Source organism: Strix aluco, chromosome 4 (genome assembly GCF_031877795.1).
Source record: "Strix aluco isolate bStrAlu1 chromosome 4, bStrAlu1.hap1, whole genome shotgun sequence".
NCBI classification, from domain to species: Eukaryota; Metazoa; Chordata; class Aves; order Strigiformes; family Strigidae; genus Strix; species Strix aluco.
The window spans coordinates 119,367,949-119,383,879 of NC_133934.1; the positions used below are offsets into that span (position 1 = coordinate 119,367,949).

At 39.4% G+C, this 15,931-nt stretch overlaps 1 protein-coding gene across 1 annotated transcript in view; it reads left to right on the top strand.

Moving 5' to 3' along the window:
• Positions 1-15,931, top strand: part of DYNC1H1 (dynein cytoplasmic 1 heavy chain 1) — a 45,940-nt gene that overhangs the window by 20,701 nt on the left and 9,308 nt on the right. Inside the window, exons 32-63 of the mRNA XM_074825123.1 lie at positions 112-324; positions 502-740; positions 851-1,007; positions 1,415-1,642; positions 1,872-2,102; positions 2,233-2,373; positions 2,622-2,855; positions 3,455-3,661; positions 3,757-3,878; positions 4,249-4,414; positions 4,652-4,815; positions 5,083-5,212; positions 6,002-6,135; positions 6,384-6,498; positions 6,625-6,786; positions 6,864-7,078; positions 7,165-7,369; positions 7,512-7,685; positions 7,780-7,899; positions 8,026-8,146; positions 8,776-8,971; positions 9,616-9,733; positions 10,708-10,923; positions 11,463-11,675; positions 11,866-11,993; positions 12,407-12,560; positions 13,345-13,491; positions 13,571-13,721; positions 13,932-14,185; positions 14,353-14,487; positions 14,586-14,680; positions 14,774-14,948. Coding sequence (XP_074681224.1) covers positions 112-324; positions 502-740; positions 851-1,007; positions 1,415-1,642; positions 1,872-2,102; positions 2,233-2,373; positions 2,622-2,855; positions 3,455-3,661; positions 3,757-3,878; positions 4,249-4,414; positions 4,652-4,815; positions 5,083-5,212; positions 6,002-6,135; positions 6,384-6,498; positions 6,625-6,786; positions 6,864-7,078; positions 7,165-7,369; positions 7,512-7,685; positions 7,780-7,899; positions 8,026-8,146; positions 8,776-8,971; positions 9,616-9,733; positions 10,708-10,923; positions 11,463-11,675; positions 11,866-11,993; positions 12,407-12,560; positions 13,345-13,491; positions 13,571-13,721; positions 13,932-14,185; positions 14,353-14,487; positions 14,586-14,680; positions 14,774-14,948 — 5,460 coding nt within the window. The remainder of the gene's footprint in view (positions 1-111; positions 325-501; positions 741-850; positions 1,008-1,414; positions 1,643-1,871; positions 2,103-2,232; positions 2,374-2,621; positions 2,856-3,454; positions 3,662-3,756; positions 3,879-4,248; positions 4,415-4,651; positions 4,816-5,082; positions 5,213-6,001; positions 6,136-6,383; positions 6,499-6,624; positions 6,787-6,863; positions 7,079-7,164; positions 7,370-7,511; positions 7,686-7,779; positions 7,900-8,025; positions 8,147-8,775; positions 8,972-9,615; positions 9,734-10,707; positions 10,924-11,462; positions 11,676-11,865; positions 11,994-12,406; positions 12,561-13,344; positions 13,492-13,570; positions 13,722-13,931; positions 14,186-14,352; positions 14,488-14,585; positions 14,681-14,773; positions 14,949-15,931) is intronic.

Sequence of the window (15,931 nt, forward strand, 5' to 3'; positions counted from 1 at the left end):
CCTGGTGTGGTGCTTTATCAAAGAAATATTTAGTGAAGTATTCCTTGTCAAATGCATTTGGTAATGCAAACTTAACAAAAAATCCTAACCAAAATGTGACTTTCTCTGCAGATCCTGATCCAAAGTGTCTGTGAAACTATGGTACCGAAACTAGTTGCAGAAGACATTCCGTTGCTGTTCAGTCTCCTTTCTGATGTATTCCCTGGAGTACAGTATCATCGTGGGGAGATGACAGCCTTGCGAGAGGAGCTTAAGAAAGTGTGTCAGGAAATGTACCTTACCTATGGTGATGGAGAAGAAGTTGGTGGCATGTGGGTGGAAAAGGTAAAATATAAAACTGAAAATGTAGAATGGAAGTTTATGTGTAAGACTAAACTTCCTTTTCTATTACGAAAGGTGAAAAGCTTTTTCCTTTTTCTTGTTTTAAGTGAGAAATATATAGAAGCTTAGATTGACTACTGGAGTTAAGACTTTATTGGTACATCACTTCTTCTGTTACAGGTTCTTCAGTTGTATCAGATTACACAGATAAATCATGGACTGATGATGGTTGGTCCCTCGGGAAGCGGAAAGAGCATGGCTTGGAGAGTACTTCTGAAAGCCCTGGAACGGCTGGAGGGTGTGGAAGGTGTCGCTCATATTATAGATCCAAAAGCAATCAGCAAAGATCACCTCTATGGTACTTTGGATCCAAACACCAGAGAATGGACAGATGGCTTGTTTACACATGTCCTGAGAAAGTGAGTCTTTAATAGCGCAAATGAAAAATGGCCAATACGTTCATGCCATGGATAATGTGGCCTTACTGAGTCTTTGTTCTCTACTGCAATAAATATTTCCTTTAATGTAGAATCATAGACAATGTGAGAGGTGAACTGCAAAAACGTCAGTGGATTATCTTTGATGGTGATGTAGACCCTGAATGGGTTGAGAACTTGAACTCTGTTTTGGATGACAACAAACTACTGACTCTGCCCAATGGAGAACGTCTCAGCCTTCCACCAAATGTAATGTACTTTTTTAAAACAATGTTCATGTGCTGTCCTATAAACTTGTTGCTTTTACCTTAATCCGTACTAGTGCTGTCCCTCTTTCTCATCAGAAGCAGAGTATTACTGATCTCAGGTAGTGGTTTGCTGGAGTTAGGAACTTTTGTGGAAACAAACATTTCACATTATACTTACTCTGACCCTGTAAGACAAACTTTGTGGATTACATAAAAGTCTAGGCTAACAGTCAATAATGATGAACTTGCCTTAGGATAGTTTAATGCCACTGTTGATACTCAGAGGCTAAATACAAATTAACTTATTTTAAAAGTTCTCTGTCTTTTGGGTGGGGGGGAAGGTTTTTGTTTTGTTTTGCAGTTGGTTGGTTTTACTTCAAACTCTTCTTTTAAATTTCTGCTTTTTAGGTGCGTATCATGTTTGAGGTACAGGATCTAAAATATGCCACTTTAGCTACTGTGTCAAGGTGTGGCATGGTCTGGTTCAGTGAGGATGTTCTCAGTACAGACATGATATTCAATAACTTCCTGGCCAGACTAAGAAGCATTCCTCTGGATGAAGGTGAGGAGGAAGCTCAGCGAAGGCGAAAGGGCAAAGAAGATGAAGGAGAAGAAGCAGCATCCCCAATGTTGCAGGTATAACTTGGATTACATTATGAGATAATGTAGTAAGAATGCTTGTATCACAAGTAGTAGAATTTTTGACAGCCTATCGTAGAAAACCTGACTACTTCTTTACATTTTTTCTTTTTTTTAAAGAGTATTAAAATATGAAGCATTTCAAACCTTAAACAAAATTATTTCCTGTTGCCTGGTAATTGGATCATAAGCAAGTGCTTTGAGCAGTGTTTGTCTCCCCCAACAGATTCAGAGAGATGCTGCAACAATAATGCAGCCATATTTCACATCTAACGGCCTGGTAACTAAAGCACTTGAGCATGCTTTCAAGTTGGAGCATATTATGGATCTCACCCGCTTGCGCTGTCTTGGTTCTCTGTTCTCCATGTTGCATCAAGCTTGCCGCAACGTAGCCCAGTACAATGCCAATCATCCAGACTTCCCAATGCAGATAGATCAACTGGAGCGTTACATCCAGGTAAATACAGTATGCTGCGAAGTGACTGCTGTGCTTGGTGTGTCAGCATAGCAGCTAGATTTGAGCTATCATTTATTAAGTTTTGTTCCATTACTCTAAAACCAATAGCTGCTTTTGCTGCTTCTTACAGAGGTATCTGGTCTATGCAATACTCTGGTCTCTTTCTGGAGACAGTCGTTTGAAAATGAGAGCAGAGCTGGGAGAATACATTAGGAGAATCACCACTGTGCCACTGCCAACTGCACCCAACATACCTATAATTGACTATGAGGTAAACCTTTCTTTTATTAGAAGTGTTGCTCTATTGTGTTCTTAGAAGCTTGCTTTAGATTTTGGAGATGAAACTGGAAAATACTAGACTACCTTAAAACTTAGTTTCGCAGTTCGGCAAACAAACCACATGTTTAAACACATCAAATTTGAGGCCACAAACTATTCTGTCATTTCAAAAAAATATTTTAACTAAGGTTGAGCTATATTCCTCTTCTAAATGGTCTGATCGTGTTTTTGTGCTCCTAGGTGTCCATTACAGGTGAATGGGTGCCATGGCAATCCAAGGTTCCTCAAATTGAAGTTGAAACACACAAAGTTGCAGCTCCTGATGTTGTAGTACCAACTCTAGATACAGTTCGCCATGAAGCATTGCTGTATACTTGGCTGGCAGAACACAAACCTCTAGTACTGTGTGGCCCACCAGGTTCTGGAAAGACCATGACCCTCTTCAGTGCTCTCAGAGCTCTGCCTGACATGGAGGTACATGAGAGAGTGTGTGTGTGCATGCACATGCATGTGCGTGTGTGAATTACAGAGTAGTAACAAGTCTCTAATCTCCTTAAAGATTAAAGCAGTCTTGATTTAGTGTGGAAATGATTTGCTAGATGGAATTCAGTGATACCTCCACCTCAGTCAGTCATGTCTATACATAGCAAAAAATAAAAATTATGTTGAGCAGAATCTAAATTTATGTCTCAAGATCCTTAACCTGGAAGCTACTTCCTTCCTTTGCCACTTCAATAATATAGGAGCATTCCTCCATTTAGTATTTAAAAACCTGTGGTAACGTTTAAGAATAGCTCTCATCTTTCAGTGTATTTAGGTAGAGTAACAGTTACATGAAGCTATGATGTTCTAAGTACAAGGTTGGGCAGGGGCCGTTGCTGCATGGTGAATGGAGACCCTGCAGTGGGAAGCAGACAGTATACAGTCAGAATACAGGCAGTAACCTGAAATATAGATGGTGTATGTACTTCTACTGTGGAAAGCCAGACATACCTGTTTTCAGGGCTCTTGATATGCTCTCTTTCAAGCCTTAGTATGTTTTAACTATTTCTTTTCACGATTGTCTTTTTAAGGTGGTTGGACTCAACTTTTCTAGTGCTACCACTCCAGAACTGCTTTTGAAAACCTTTGATCACTACTGTGAGTACAGGCGTACACCTAATGGAGTGGTGCTGGCTCCTGTGCAGTTAGGAAAGTGGTTGGTGCTGTTCTGTGATGAAATCAACTTGCCAGACATGGATAAGTATGGCACACAGAGAGTCATATCCTTCATTAGACAGGTTTGTTTTTCTCTGTAATCAACTATATCAGAACAGTTATTTTAAGGGAGATACAATGTTCCCCTGATTTTATTTTACTTTTTTTTTCTTCCCAGATGGTGGAACATGGAGGATTCTATCGTACATCAGACCAGACATGGGTGAAACTGGAGAGAATTCAGTTTGTTGGTGCGTGTAATCCACCTACTGATCCTGGAAGAAAACCTCTCTCACATAGGTAATGTATGTAGTAAACTCTATATAGCAACAGAATAGGGATCAAAATTGTAACTGTGTAATCTGTTCCTAATACACTTGTTTAACACCAGCTGTGCTGAAATTGCGTTCCTTGTGAACTAACTGCGAGTTGGTTCTTACCCTGACAGCCAGCCGGTGGACTTGCTGTTACGCTTCTTGAATAACCCATCTGAAATGCTATGGATACTTCAGAACGCTTTTTGGTCTGCATCACTAAGGAGCAATCAAACCAACTGCAGTTACTGTTGATAATTTTGAATCAAGCAGTTACTTAATTTTGACAAAAGATAATGAAAATAGTAGAGACTGTAATTTGACTTTCTGGACTGTGTAATACGCTAATCTTTCAGATTTTTACGACATGTTCCTGTGGTCTATGTGGACTATCCTGGACCAGCTTCCCTTACTCAGATATATGGAACATTCAATCGTGCAATGCTAAGGCTGATCCCATCACTTCGCACATATGCAGAACCTCTCACTGCTGCTATGGTAGAATTCTACACAATGTCTCAGGTAATTTGTTAAATACAATCCTAAACTCTAATAAAGTCTTCCTTTTATGCTGAATCATTTAATGTGCATTGTTTGCCTTTCATATGGATAATATGCGTACAAGAACTCAAGTAATTACTTGAGTTCTGGTGAAAGCCACTGAATTACACTAGCAAAGTTATATCTTGCAGTGCCAAGGCCTGTAAAAAATATGGTGCAACTTTGGGATGAAGTAACTGATTAAGTTTAAATTTTTAGGAGAGATTCACTCAAGACACACAGCCACACTACATCTATTCACCTCGTGAAATGACTCGATGGGTGAGAGGTATATTTGAAGCCTTAAGACCACTAGAAACCTTACCAGTTGAAGGCCTTATAAGGATTTGGGCCCATGAAGCCTTACGTCTCTTCCAAGACAGGTAAAATAAATATGAGATGGGGAGGAAAAAAAAAAAGGTTCAAAATTAATTTCCCTGACTCCTTGCCAACTTTCATTAGAAGACCAAACTGAAGTGTGCTTCATGTTATAAATAGGTGAAAGTATTTCCCTTTACTCTAAATTGATGTTCTTGAGAGTAGTATCTGTACAAAGCAGAAACATACTTTAGTTGTAGCACTGCCGTGTTATGTGATGATATTTTCCTATTACAGAGGATTTGTAGTCAGTGGCTTGTTTCTTTATCCAGACTTGTGGAAGATGAGGAGAGGCGCTGGACTGATGAGAACATTGATATGGTTGCTCTGAAACACTTCCCCAATATTGACAAAGAAAAAGCTATGAGCAGACCTATCTTATACAGCAACTGGCTGTCGAAGGTAAGTAAAAATTAAAAAAAAAAAAAAGAATTAGTTTGGGAGCAACTGAGTGATGCAGCTCTTACGACTATATTAGGATGATAATCGGTGCCCATCATTTTGTTAAACTGATCTCCAGGAAGTTCTTGCTGTGATTATCTGAAGTGTACTCTACCACTAAGTTAATTAAGCTGTAATACCAGGGATGCTATTTTAAGATTTGCCACAGTACCTAAAGGCAGTATTAAATAATATTTCTCAAGAACAGTGTAACACTCCAAGAAAGTTGCTGACAGTTATTGCGTATGGAATCTCTTGGATAAGGCAGTGACCCTTGAACAATATTGATATTAGAAACTTTGTGGCGGACTGTTTCTTGCAATCTGAAGTGATCCAGCTGGGCAGTCTGTAGAATTTCTGCGGGCTCAAGGCAAAAGTCCCTCTAGCCTGCTACCCATCTCTCTGACCAATAGCAAATGGCTAGGAAAGGCTGTTTAAAATAAATTGGGGGAATGAGGGAGGGAAGTAAGTTTGTCATGCTAATTCCCAGTCTCTTTGGTGACTGGCAGTATAAACTCAACCTATGGTAGTTTCAGCAGATACAGTGTTTAAACCCCATGCCTCTATTTGTGGCACTCTCAGCTGTGGATGTGTTCCCATGCAAGTTAAATGAGTACAACATTCTTAAGCTTTTGTAGAGGATTGCTACTTTAAGTATTCTGATAGTGCTGCTTTCATCTACTCATAACTGATCCCCAAGTAAAATTCCCTTAATCTTCAATTCCATATTATATTGACTGGTTCTTTTAGGATTATATTCCAGTGGATCAGGAAGAATTAAGAGACTATGTGAAAGCTAGGCTTAAAGTCTTTTATGAAGAAGAACTTGATGTACCACTTGTTCTGTTCAATGAAGTCTTGGATCACGTGTTGAGAATTGACCGGTAAGTTGAGACTTCAGCTCATGTAAATATTTAGAGACTTTCTAAAACAGAGTAGCTGGAGTACAAAGTAAGAGTGGAGCATGATCCCGTTGTTGTCCATGGACAATATACTGCTGGCCTCTAGATAGCGGGATCCTATCTGGAAAGGTATGTCAGTTTTGGTACTAATTAGAAGTTTAGGTGTTCAAGGAAAAGCTTCAGTAAGTTGATAACACTTATCAAACATACTTGGTTATGTCCTTTTTCAGAATCTTCCGTCAGCCACAGGGCCACTTGCTGCTTATTGGAGTCAGTGGAGCAGGGAAAACAACCCTCTCAAGATTTGTTGCCTGGATGAATGGTTTGAGTGTCTACCAAATCAAGGTTGGCATGCTAGTTTAACTTAAACCTGTTATTCAGAACTCACACTTCATAAGTATCAACGCCTAAAAAAAAAATCCCATTAAAAGCTAAATCAAAATGTTAATAACCGATGTTAAATCTTACTAGGTTCACAGAAAATATACAGGTGAAGATTTTGATGAAGACCTTAGGACAGTATTGAGACGTTCTGGCTGTAAAAATGAAAAAATAGCTTTCATAATGGATGAGTCAAATGTATTGGATTCTGGATTCCTGGAGAGAATGAACACTCTCCTAGCCAATGGAGAGGTAAGAAGATTCTAAATAAATACTTTAAGCACCTTTTTACAACTATTAGCTACAGCAAAACTCATCTTTTGAATTAGGTTCCTGGTCTCTTTGAAGGAGATGAATATGCCACCCTCATGACTCAGTGTAAAGAAGGAGCACAGAAAGAAGGTTTAATGTTAGATTCACATGAGGAACTCTACAAATGGTTCACCAGCCAAGTTATTCGCAATCTCCATGTTGTGTTCACTATGAATCCATCTTCTGAGGGCTTGAAGGACAGAGCAGCTACCTCTCCTGCGCTCTTCAACAGGTAATTGCTGTATATTCCAACGTGTATTACCAGTGCTGTTAAAACAGTACTTTTTGGGAAGTCTTCACAAATGTTTTATGTTTCAGATGTGTCTTGAACTGGTTTGGAGACTGGTCAACTGAGGCACTGTACCAAGTTGGCAAAGAGTTCACAAGCAAAATGGATCTTGAGAAACCAAATTATATTGTGCCCGATTACATGCCAGTTGTATATGATAAGCTACCACAGCCACCATCGCACAGGGAAGCTATTGTTAATAGTTGTGTGTTTGTTCATCAGACTCTTCATCAGGTATGTTATTATTTGACTGAATAACTTATATTGATCTCTAGACCACAGCATTATGCACCAGTTTCCTAAAAAGTTGATCTTTGGCATCCAAATAGATGTAAAAACAATAGATGCACAATCTACAACTTTTTCTTCCCTGAAGGCTAATGCTCGTCTGGCAAAACGAGGAGGCAGAACCATGGCAATCACACCACGCCACTATTTAGACTTCATCAACCATTATGCCAACTTGTTCAATGAGAAACGAAGTGAATTGGAGGAACAGCAAATGCATTTGAATGTTGGTCTTAGAAAAATCAAGGAAACAGTTGATCAGGTACATATCTTTAAAACTTGCCCTCTGTAAGATTGGAGTGATTAAATAGATCTCCATGCTTAATATGAATTCTCTCTCCTACAATCTATCTCAGGTGGAAGAATTGCGGCGTGACCTAAGAATAAAGAGTCAGGAACTGGAAGTGAAGAATGCAGCAGCCAATGACAAGTTGAAAAAGATGGTGAAAGATCAGCAGGAAGCTGAGAAGAAGAAGGTAAAAATCTTTGTTAAATCTCTGTACATAGTAAATATTTCTGTTTATAAAACAGCCTGCAGAGCAAGTACTGGAAGAAATTCAACTTCTGAAAAGCAGTATTTTGTCTGTGAAATTTCCTTCTAGGTCATGAGCCAGGAGATTCAGGAACAGCTGCACAAGCAGCAGGAGGTCATTGCAGACAAGCAGATGAGTGTGAAAGAAGATCTTGACAAGGTGGAGCCTGCTGTCATTGAAGCTCAGAATGGTATGTTAGCACCTGAAGAGACCACACTGTGGGTTTGGATCTAAAACTGAAGCCTATGGGAATGTGTTTTGGTGTAGTCTGAGTTGGTCCTGTCTAACAAAGGTGTAGGCTCTTAGCATGGAGCTGAACAGTGTTGAAGAAATTCCTAGTCTTTGAGCTGTGGTTTTTGTGCTGTTTGTAGTACTGATGTGATACTTGATGGGCCTTTTACGGCTTGTGGCTTTGTTTCTGGGAGAACAGCTCCAGTTATTTATTCAGTCTATGTATTCATAAAGAAAGCTCATAAACAGGAAGACCACTGATGCGTTACTGCTGCACAGACAGCATACAATCAAGCTGTCCATTTGTTAAACTGGATAGAGGAATCGCTGCTTTAAGTGAATCATTTTTAGGCAGCAGAACAAGTTGCCTGTGGCCAGTTGGCAAGCTGACATTCACAGTCGTTTATCTTGCAGTACAGTAGTTTGAACGTACAGTAGTTTGATCCACTAGTATCTGCTTCTCTGATAACCTCAAATTCCTTTTGAGAATCTTGAAACATTTTTAAAAATCCAAGGTACTTTAATAGACTTTGCTAACTGTTTGTTTTCTTCACAATCAACATCCATCGTCTTTCTGGCACTGGTTAGCTGTGAAGTCCATAAAGAAACAGCACCTGGTGGAGGTCCGTTCTATGGCTAATCCACCTGCAGCAGTTAAGCTAGCACTGGAGTCCATCTGCCTACTGCTAGGTGAAAGTACAACTGACTGGAAACAAATACGTTCCATCATCATGAGAGAGAACTTCATTCCAACCATTGTTAACTTCTCTGCTGAGGAAATCAGGTAAAGTGCAAGTGTGAGTTATTTATGTGAATAAACTGTTCACAAAGATATGGAAGGCTTTAACTGGACTTTGTGTAATTGCTTTGGTAGCACTTGACTTCTGAGACTAATTTACTCCTGCACATAGTGAATGTGTAGGTGGTACAGGAAGCAAACTACTGAAGCAAAGGTGTATCGTGCAAACTGGGAAAAAATAGCTGCTGTTAAATAATTTCATGGCATGGTTTCAGAGCAGCGTGTTGCTGTCCAAAGCCACGTTAGTAGTTGAAAGTAGTTTTGCGCCAATAGCAGACCAGGTTACTGAGGGCTTTATCCAGGCTGACCTCCTAGCTGGGTCTGAATCTGGGTGGAAGATCAAACTAGAGACACCTGAATTCCCTTCCAACTCCAGATTTTTCTGAGCAGAGTTAAGCAATTTGGGAGTGACTCATCTCAAAATATTGTTAAATGCCTTTTATCACCCATAAGCTGTAATTTCTGAAACAACATCTTGAACTAATTAAAACAGCCCAGCTACCACTCAGGAAAACTGCTGGGAAATGTTCATGTCAACGGTGGAAGGCAGGCCTCATAAAGGGATACTGAACATCTGTGTGCTGGCATACAGTGTGCTCATGCTACCTTTAAAAACTTTTCCCTCGCAGTGATGCCATCCGGGAGAAGATGAAGAAAAACTACCTATCAAATCCAAGTTACAACTATGAAATTGTAAACAGAGCATCACTGGCCTGTGGACCTATGGTGAAATGGGCAATTGCACAGGTAAAGTCAGTACTGTGGGGAAGCAAACACAAGGTGAAAAGAGTGAGCCTGAAGGCATATAGCAGTGTCTAAAGGTTCTGAATTTGCTTCTATTCAACTAAATATTGTGAGCTATTTTACTTCAGAGAAATTGGTAGATGGTTCACATGAATGCTTACAGGCTCTAGTATTGTGCCAGAGAACTAATGGCCAGCTTTTGCACTGAGAAACTTTAGGTTTACAGTAAACTATAGCGGATCCTTTCTGTATGTAGAGTAATTCTACAGGACAATACAGTTCTCAACTGGAAAATGCAATGCGATCCTCTTAATAGAAACTGCATAAGTTTTGTCTTGCCTCAGAGTGGGGCACGCTCACAGGCAGCTCTGTCAAGGTCTTTTAGGCAGACATCCAAATACTCAGCTAGTTTCCTAAAGGAATAGGCTTTTGGGAAGATAACCCTGGACCGAGATATCCAAGAATGGTTCACTTGCCTGTTGGTGTTCAATACAGCAGAATGCTTTGCTTGTTAAAACTGTGCCTGCTATGAATGGCATGATGTGGAGAGGCACTGTTTAGCTTGACTCTTGCCAATAGGCCCTATCCTAATTGTTCTGTGGCTTAGCTATACTCAGTTCTTTACCAGGAAAGGCAGATTAGCACAGTGCTGGCATGGTCACCCAGTTGAGTATTTGTGCAAAATGCTGCTGTACACTAATCAATGTGGTCTCCACCCTTCAGATGACTTTCTTTAAATCTACAGAGCAGTAAAACGATCTTGCAAAAAAGCAATTATTTACGTGTCTGTGCTTGGTTTTAAACTAGAGTCTTGGGGATTAATAATCCTAAATTTCTGTTAAGTAGCTATTAATTCTTAGCAGAACACAAGTACCTAAGCTTGAAAAGAAGCAGTTGATAGTATATACCTGAATGCTGTGGTTCTTGTTAAGACGTGTCATTTTAGAAAGTATAAAGGGCCTATTTACTGTTTACAGCTGAACTATGCTGATATGTTGAAAAGAGTGGAACCTCTACGCAATGAACTGCAGAAGCTGGAGGATGATGCCAAAGACAACCAACAGAAAGCAAATGAAGTGGAGCAGATGATTCGTGATCTGGAGGCCAGTATTGCCCGTTACAAAGAAGAATATGCAGTACTGATTTCGGAGGCCCAAGCTATTAAGGCAGACTTGGCTGCGGTAGAAGCAAAAGTAAGACTTTTGTGTATCAGTATTCTTTAATGTTTGACAGTTGGAAATTGAACCATTCTTCAAACTTGTGAGTGGACTTGGTTGCTTCCCCTGTGCAGTGCATTTGAGCTGTCTGTTTCATCTCTGAATGGCACGAAGCTTCTTAAGCTACTGAAACCTGGCTGGAATTAGAAATACCAACTCGTGTTTCTAGTTGAATAACAAGACAGTTCACATAAGGCTTAAAATAAGTAGGCATGGATGTAGTGTGACTGTAATGTCTTAATTGGACTTCTTGGGAGGAGTGCAGCAGGGGAAGAGCTTATCTGTGTACTTGATTTACTCATTAGCATGTCACACTACTATGCTAATATTTAGTATTTTTAAGTTCATCAAGATAACAGTTTAAAACAACATAACATTGAAGAAACACAAATTTAATTTTGTTTCAAGCTTTTAAATTTAACTTGGGCCTTGAGTCAATATTTAAGTGTCCCGACAGACTTGTAATACTGTAACAATTCATCATCTAAAGAGTCTACTTCACCACTTATTTCTAGGTAAACCGTAGCACAGCTCTTCTGAAGAGTCTTTCTGCTGAACGTGAAAGATGGGAGAAGACAAGTGAAACTTTCAAGAACCAGATGTCCACTATTGCAGGAGACTGCTTACTTTCAGGAGCTTTTATTGCCTATGCTGGCTACTTCGATCAGCAGATGCGTCAGAATCTTTTCACTACATGGTCTCACCATTTGCAGCAAGCAAATATCCAGGTAAAGATACAGTCATGATAAGTTAACCATAAATCAATTTACTGCAACAGTTAAAAAAGCTTTAAGATTGCTAAGAAGAGAATGGAGCTATTGGAAAATAATACCTTGTAGAGCTGCATTTACTCAAAATGTCTTCCCCAGCTAATTGGAGAATCCCTAGTGAAATACTAACCGTATGTACTTTTTGCAGTTCCGTACAGACATTGCAAGGACAGAGTACCTTTCCAATGCAGATGAGCGGCTTCGCTGGCAAGCAAGTTCTCTACCTGCAGACGACCTGTGCACTGAGAATGCCATCATGCTCAAGCGGTTTAATAGGTATTTCATTCTAAGATGTAGAGTTCTAAAACAAAATTCTCACAGCAGTTAGGGTTTTGCACCTATCAAAGAGTCACAGTAACTCTTTTAAAGCACTGTTTTGGTGTTGTGAGAGCTTCTAATATTTATAAAAGCTCAGCAGTCTGTGAACATAAAAACTCTTCATTCATCTTTGTTTTGCCTTTTTTGTTATGTTAAGTTGTTAAAATCAGTTGGCTTGAACTGAAGCTATTTTATTGCCCAGAGACTTGTTTTAGTTCAGTTTTGAAAGGTCATTGAATCTGGCTAACTTATTCCTTCAATATACAAGCTTTTAGAGTTGTCACTGATAATGCAACCTAAATTCATAGAACTGCTTAGAGGCTGGCTGCAGTCAAAACCCAAATATTGAAAGTGTCCTGTTACTAACTTAGGTATCCATTGATCATCGATCCCTCTGGGCAAGCTACTGAGTTTATCATGAATGAATATAAAGACCGTAAGATAACTCGTACTAGTTTCTTGGATGACGCTTTCAGGAAGAACTTGGAAAGTGCCTTGAGATTTGGTAACCCACTTCTAGTCCAGGTTAGTTGCATGATCGTGTAGAAACTATGTAAAATTCTTGAATTCTGCCCCGTGTACTAGAAAAGTTTGCGATTATTCTATTAGTAAGATGCAAATAACTATTCTCAAAACATAATTTAACAAGTAAGGTGGTACTGAGTGATATGTGGGTTAATAATCGTGAGAAAAATATTATTAGTGAGATACAGAGTCAAAATAAGGTATTTCCTTTTTCCACCATTTCAAGATCAAATGCTTTTATTTTGAAATTATCTTTATTTCCACTCCATAAAATGACTTGCAGCCTGTCTGTTCCTTTGTTTCCATATGCTATCTCTAGTCACAGATAATAGCACCTAATATGTCTAGTTATCTAGAATTAAATCTACTCTGAGTAGCAGGAAGAAGTTTCAGTAATACAAATAGGCAACTGCAGGAATAGTTGACTTTCACTTGAGATGGATATATTTTTCATTTCTTAGTATGGAAATGGGAAAACAAAGGATTAGCTCACAGATGAGATCAGTAACTGTTGCTTGTGCTGCTTAAAACAGGGCTATGCATTAGAACTAACACAATTGCAACCATTAATAATACTCCACTTCTGAGATTTTGTATGGTAATAGCCTAAACTCAGTGCTTGTGTAACTCAAGTCTAAAGTGGAAATACCTTCTGAATGTGATCCGTATTCCAAATCACCTGCAAATTGATTGCTTACCAGACTTTTAAGCCCCAACTAGATCAGGATTTTTAGCTTGAGATACTTGCAAGCAACAGAATATCTTAACACATCTCTGGTTCTAGGATGTGGAGAGCTATGATCCAGTTCTGAATCCTGTTCTGAATCGTGAAGTCCGGAGAACTGGAGGCCGAGTTCTGATTACTCTGGGAGACCAAGATATTGATTTGTCACCATCCTTTGTTATCTTCCTCTCCACCAGAGATCCAACAGTAAGTAAAACAAAAGGCTGTCCTCTTTGTAGAAATGGTATGTCAGAAAGCTGAGAGTTTTTCCTGTTTCCTGTGATAGGTTGAGTTCCCACCAGACCTCTGCTCTCGTGTTACATTTGTGAACTTTACAGTAACTCGCAGCAGCTTACAGAGCCAGTGTTTGAATGAAGTCCTGAAAGCTGAAAGACCAGATGTTGATGAGAAACGCTCTGACCTCCTCAAGCTTCAGGGTATGCTTACCAAAATTACAGTAACTTCCTCCTGTTCTAAAAGAATATAGTGGGTTTACTCTAGCTCTAGTAATACACAGTGAAATAGGTTTATAGCTGTTACTCTTGCTTTTTCGGGATGTCCAATGGCAAAGTGTATACACAATCCATATAATTCTTAAAAACTCAGTCATCTATACAACATGTAATCTAATTTTTCCTCTAATTAAGGTGAATTCCAGCTGCGCTTGCGTCAGTTAGAAAAATCCCTGCTACAAGCGCTTAATGAAGTGAAGGGACGTATCCTAGATGACGATACCATCATTACTACTCTTGAGAACCTGAAGAAGGAAGCAGCAGAGGTCACCAGAAAAGTAGAAGAGACTGATATTGTCATGCAAGAAGTGGAGACTGTTTCTCAGCAGTACTTGCCTCTTTCTACAGCGTGCAGCAGTATTTACTTTACTATGGAGTCACTGAAACAGGTAGGATGAGTTCTTCCTGCCAGAAGCTTCATGTTGTTTACTGTTCAAAGCTAAATAGGCACTGCCTAATTCTAGCCCTGGCTGCCGTATTGCAATTTGGTAGGCATAAGCCATTGACTATGAAACAGCGGGACTCAAGAGAAAAACCAAACTCTTTTGTCTTTCAGATACATTTCCTGTACCAATACTCTCTCCAGTTTTTCTTGGACATCTATCACAATGTCTTGTATGAGAACCCAAATCTGAAGGGAATTACAGACCATACTCAGCGTCTCTCAATCATCACAAAGGATCTCTTTCAGGTTCCGTTTTTTAATTAGTAAATGTAATTATTTAATCATTTTTGAAGGGTTAGAGTTTGAGGCCTCTTACACTGCTAACTTCACTGTTTTGTTGGTAGGTGGCTTTCAATAGAGTGGCACGTGGCATGCTGCATCAAGATCATATAACATTTGCTATGTTGTTGGCCCGGATTAAACTGAAAGGCACTATTGGGTAAACATTTGTTTTCTCACTTCACTTTAGTTGCAAAAGGGAGGGATGTCTTGAAGGCACCTAGCTAAACTCTTTATTTTCCCTTGACATTAGGGAGCCTACATATGACGCAGAATTCCAGCACTTCTTGAGAGGAAAAGAGATTGTACTAAACACTGCATCTCTCCCAAAAATCAATGGTTTGACTGTAGAGCAAACAGAAGCAATGATGAGGTTGAGCTGCCTTCCTGCATTTAAGGACCTTGTTTCAAAAGTTCAAGCTGATGAGGTAGGTGTTGGCTGGGGTTTGTTTCTGCACTGAACTTTTTAGGTGTCTGCTTTAAGAGCTTGATGCCTACAAGTAAGCTCTCCTGGTATGAGAAGAGAAGCCTTACAGATTAACAAGTTGTAGCTGTGGAAATGAATGTTCTTCATTTGTAATCCAGCTATGAAACTTGAGTTGTAAATACCAGCATTGTTCATCACTCAGCCTTGGAAGCAGCTTCACCATTCATCTAACTTTGCAGTCAGGTTTCGTTCCTGTGGTAGCAGGAAGGGTGGTACTGTGTGTGTCACACTATTGTGTGATAATTATGCTGTGGAGGGGAGCAACCCTAGCCATACATAACATCAATATGCTGGGCTCCTGGACATTACTATTTGGAATAAATTTGGATTTATTAAGTGTTCAGCTCAGCTACTGAACACTTCGCTCTTTCTCATGGCCTTAGTGTTCTAAGAATACATCTGTGTCCTGGCTGTGAAGCTGTATGTTCCAAAATATGTCCATATCTTAAATAGTACCCGTTTTGTTGTCCTGCCTAGTTTTTATGTTAAAAGTTGCATTCTCTTTGCTATGTATAATTTTCCTCAAACGCTTCAATCTGGGGTAAAATAATGTATAGCTTGGGCTGGGACTTGGTAGAGATCTGTAGAATCAGGATTCTGGAGGCAGTGCAGGATTAGGGGATATCAGTGAAGTGATTGGACACATCTAAAGAAAGCATAATAAAACATAATTTGAGTTTTACATGTGGATTTTTGTTTTAAAAAAGCAGTGACAGAACTTGGAGAAATTCATTGAAGAAAAATGAGTCAAGAACTTATTAGATGTGCTGGTCAAACTGCAGTCTTGCACAGGGAAACATGCAAACCCTTTACATATGAAATACTCAAACCATACAAATCTAGATGCCTTGAAAAAGACCAAACTTACGTTGAGTGTTGGACAATATTTTAGGCTAAGTTTAATGTTTGACTTCATTTCATTAA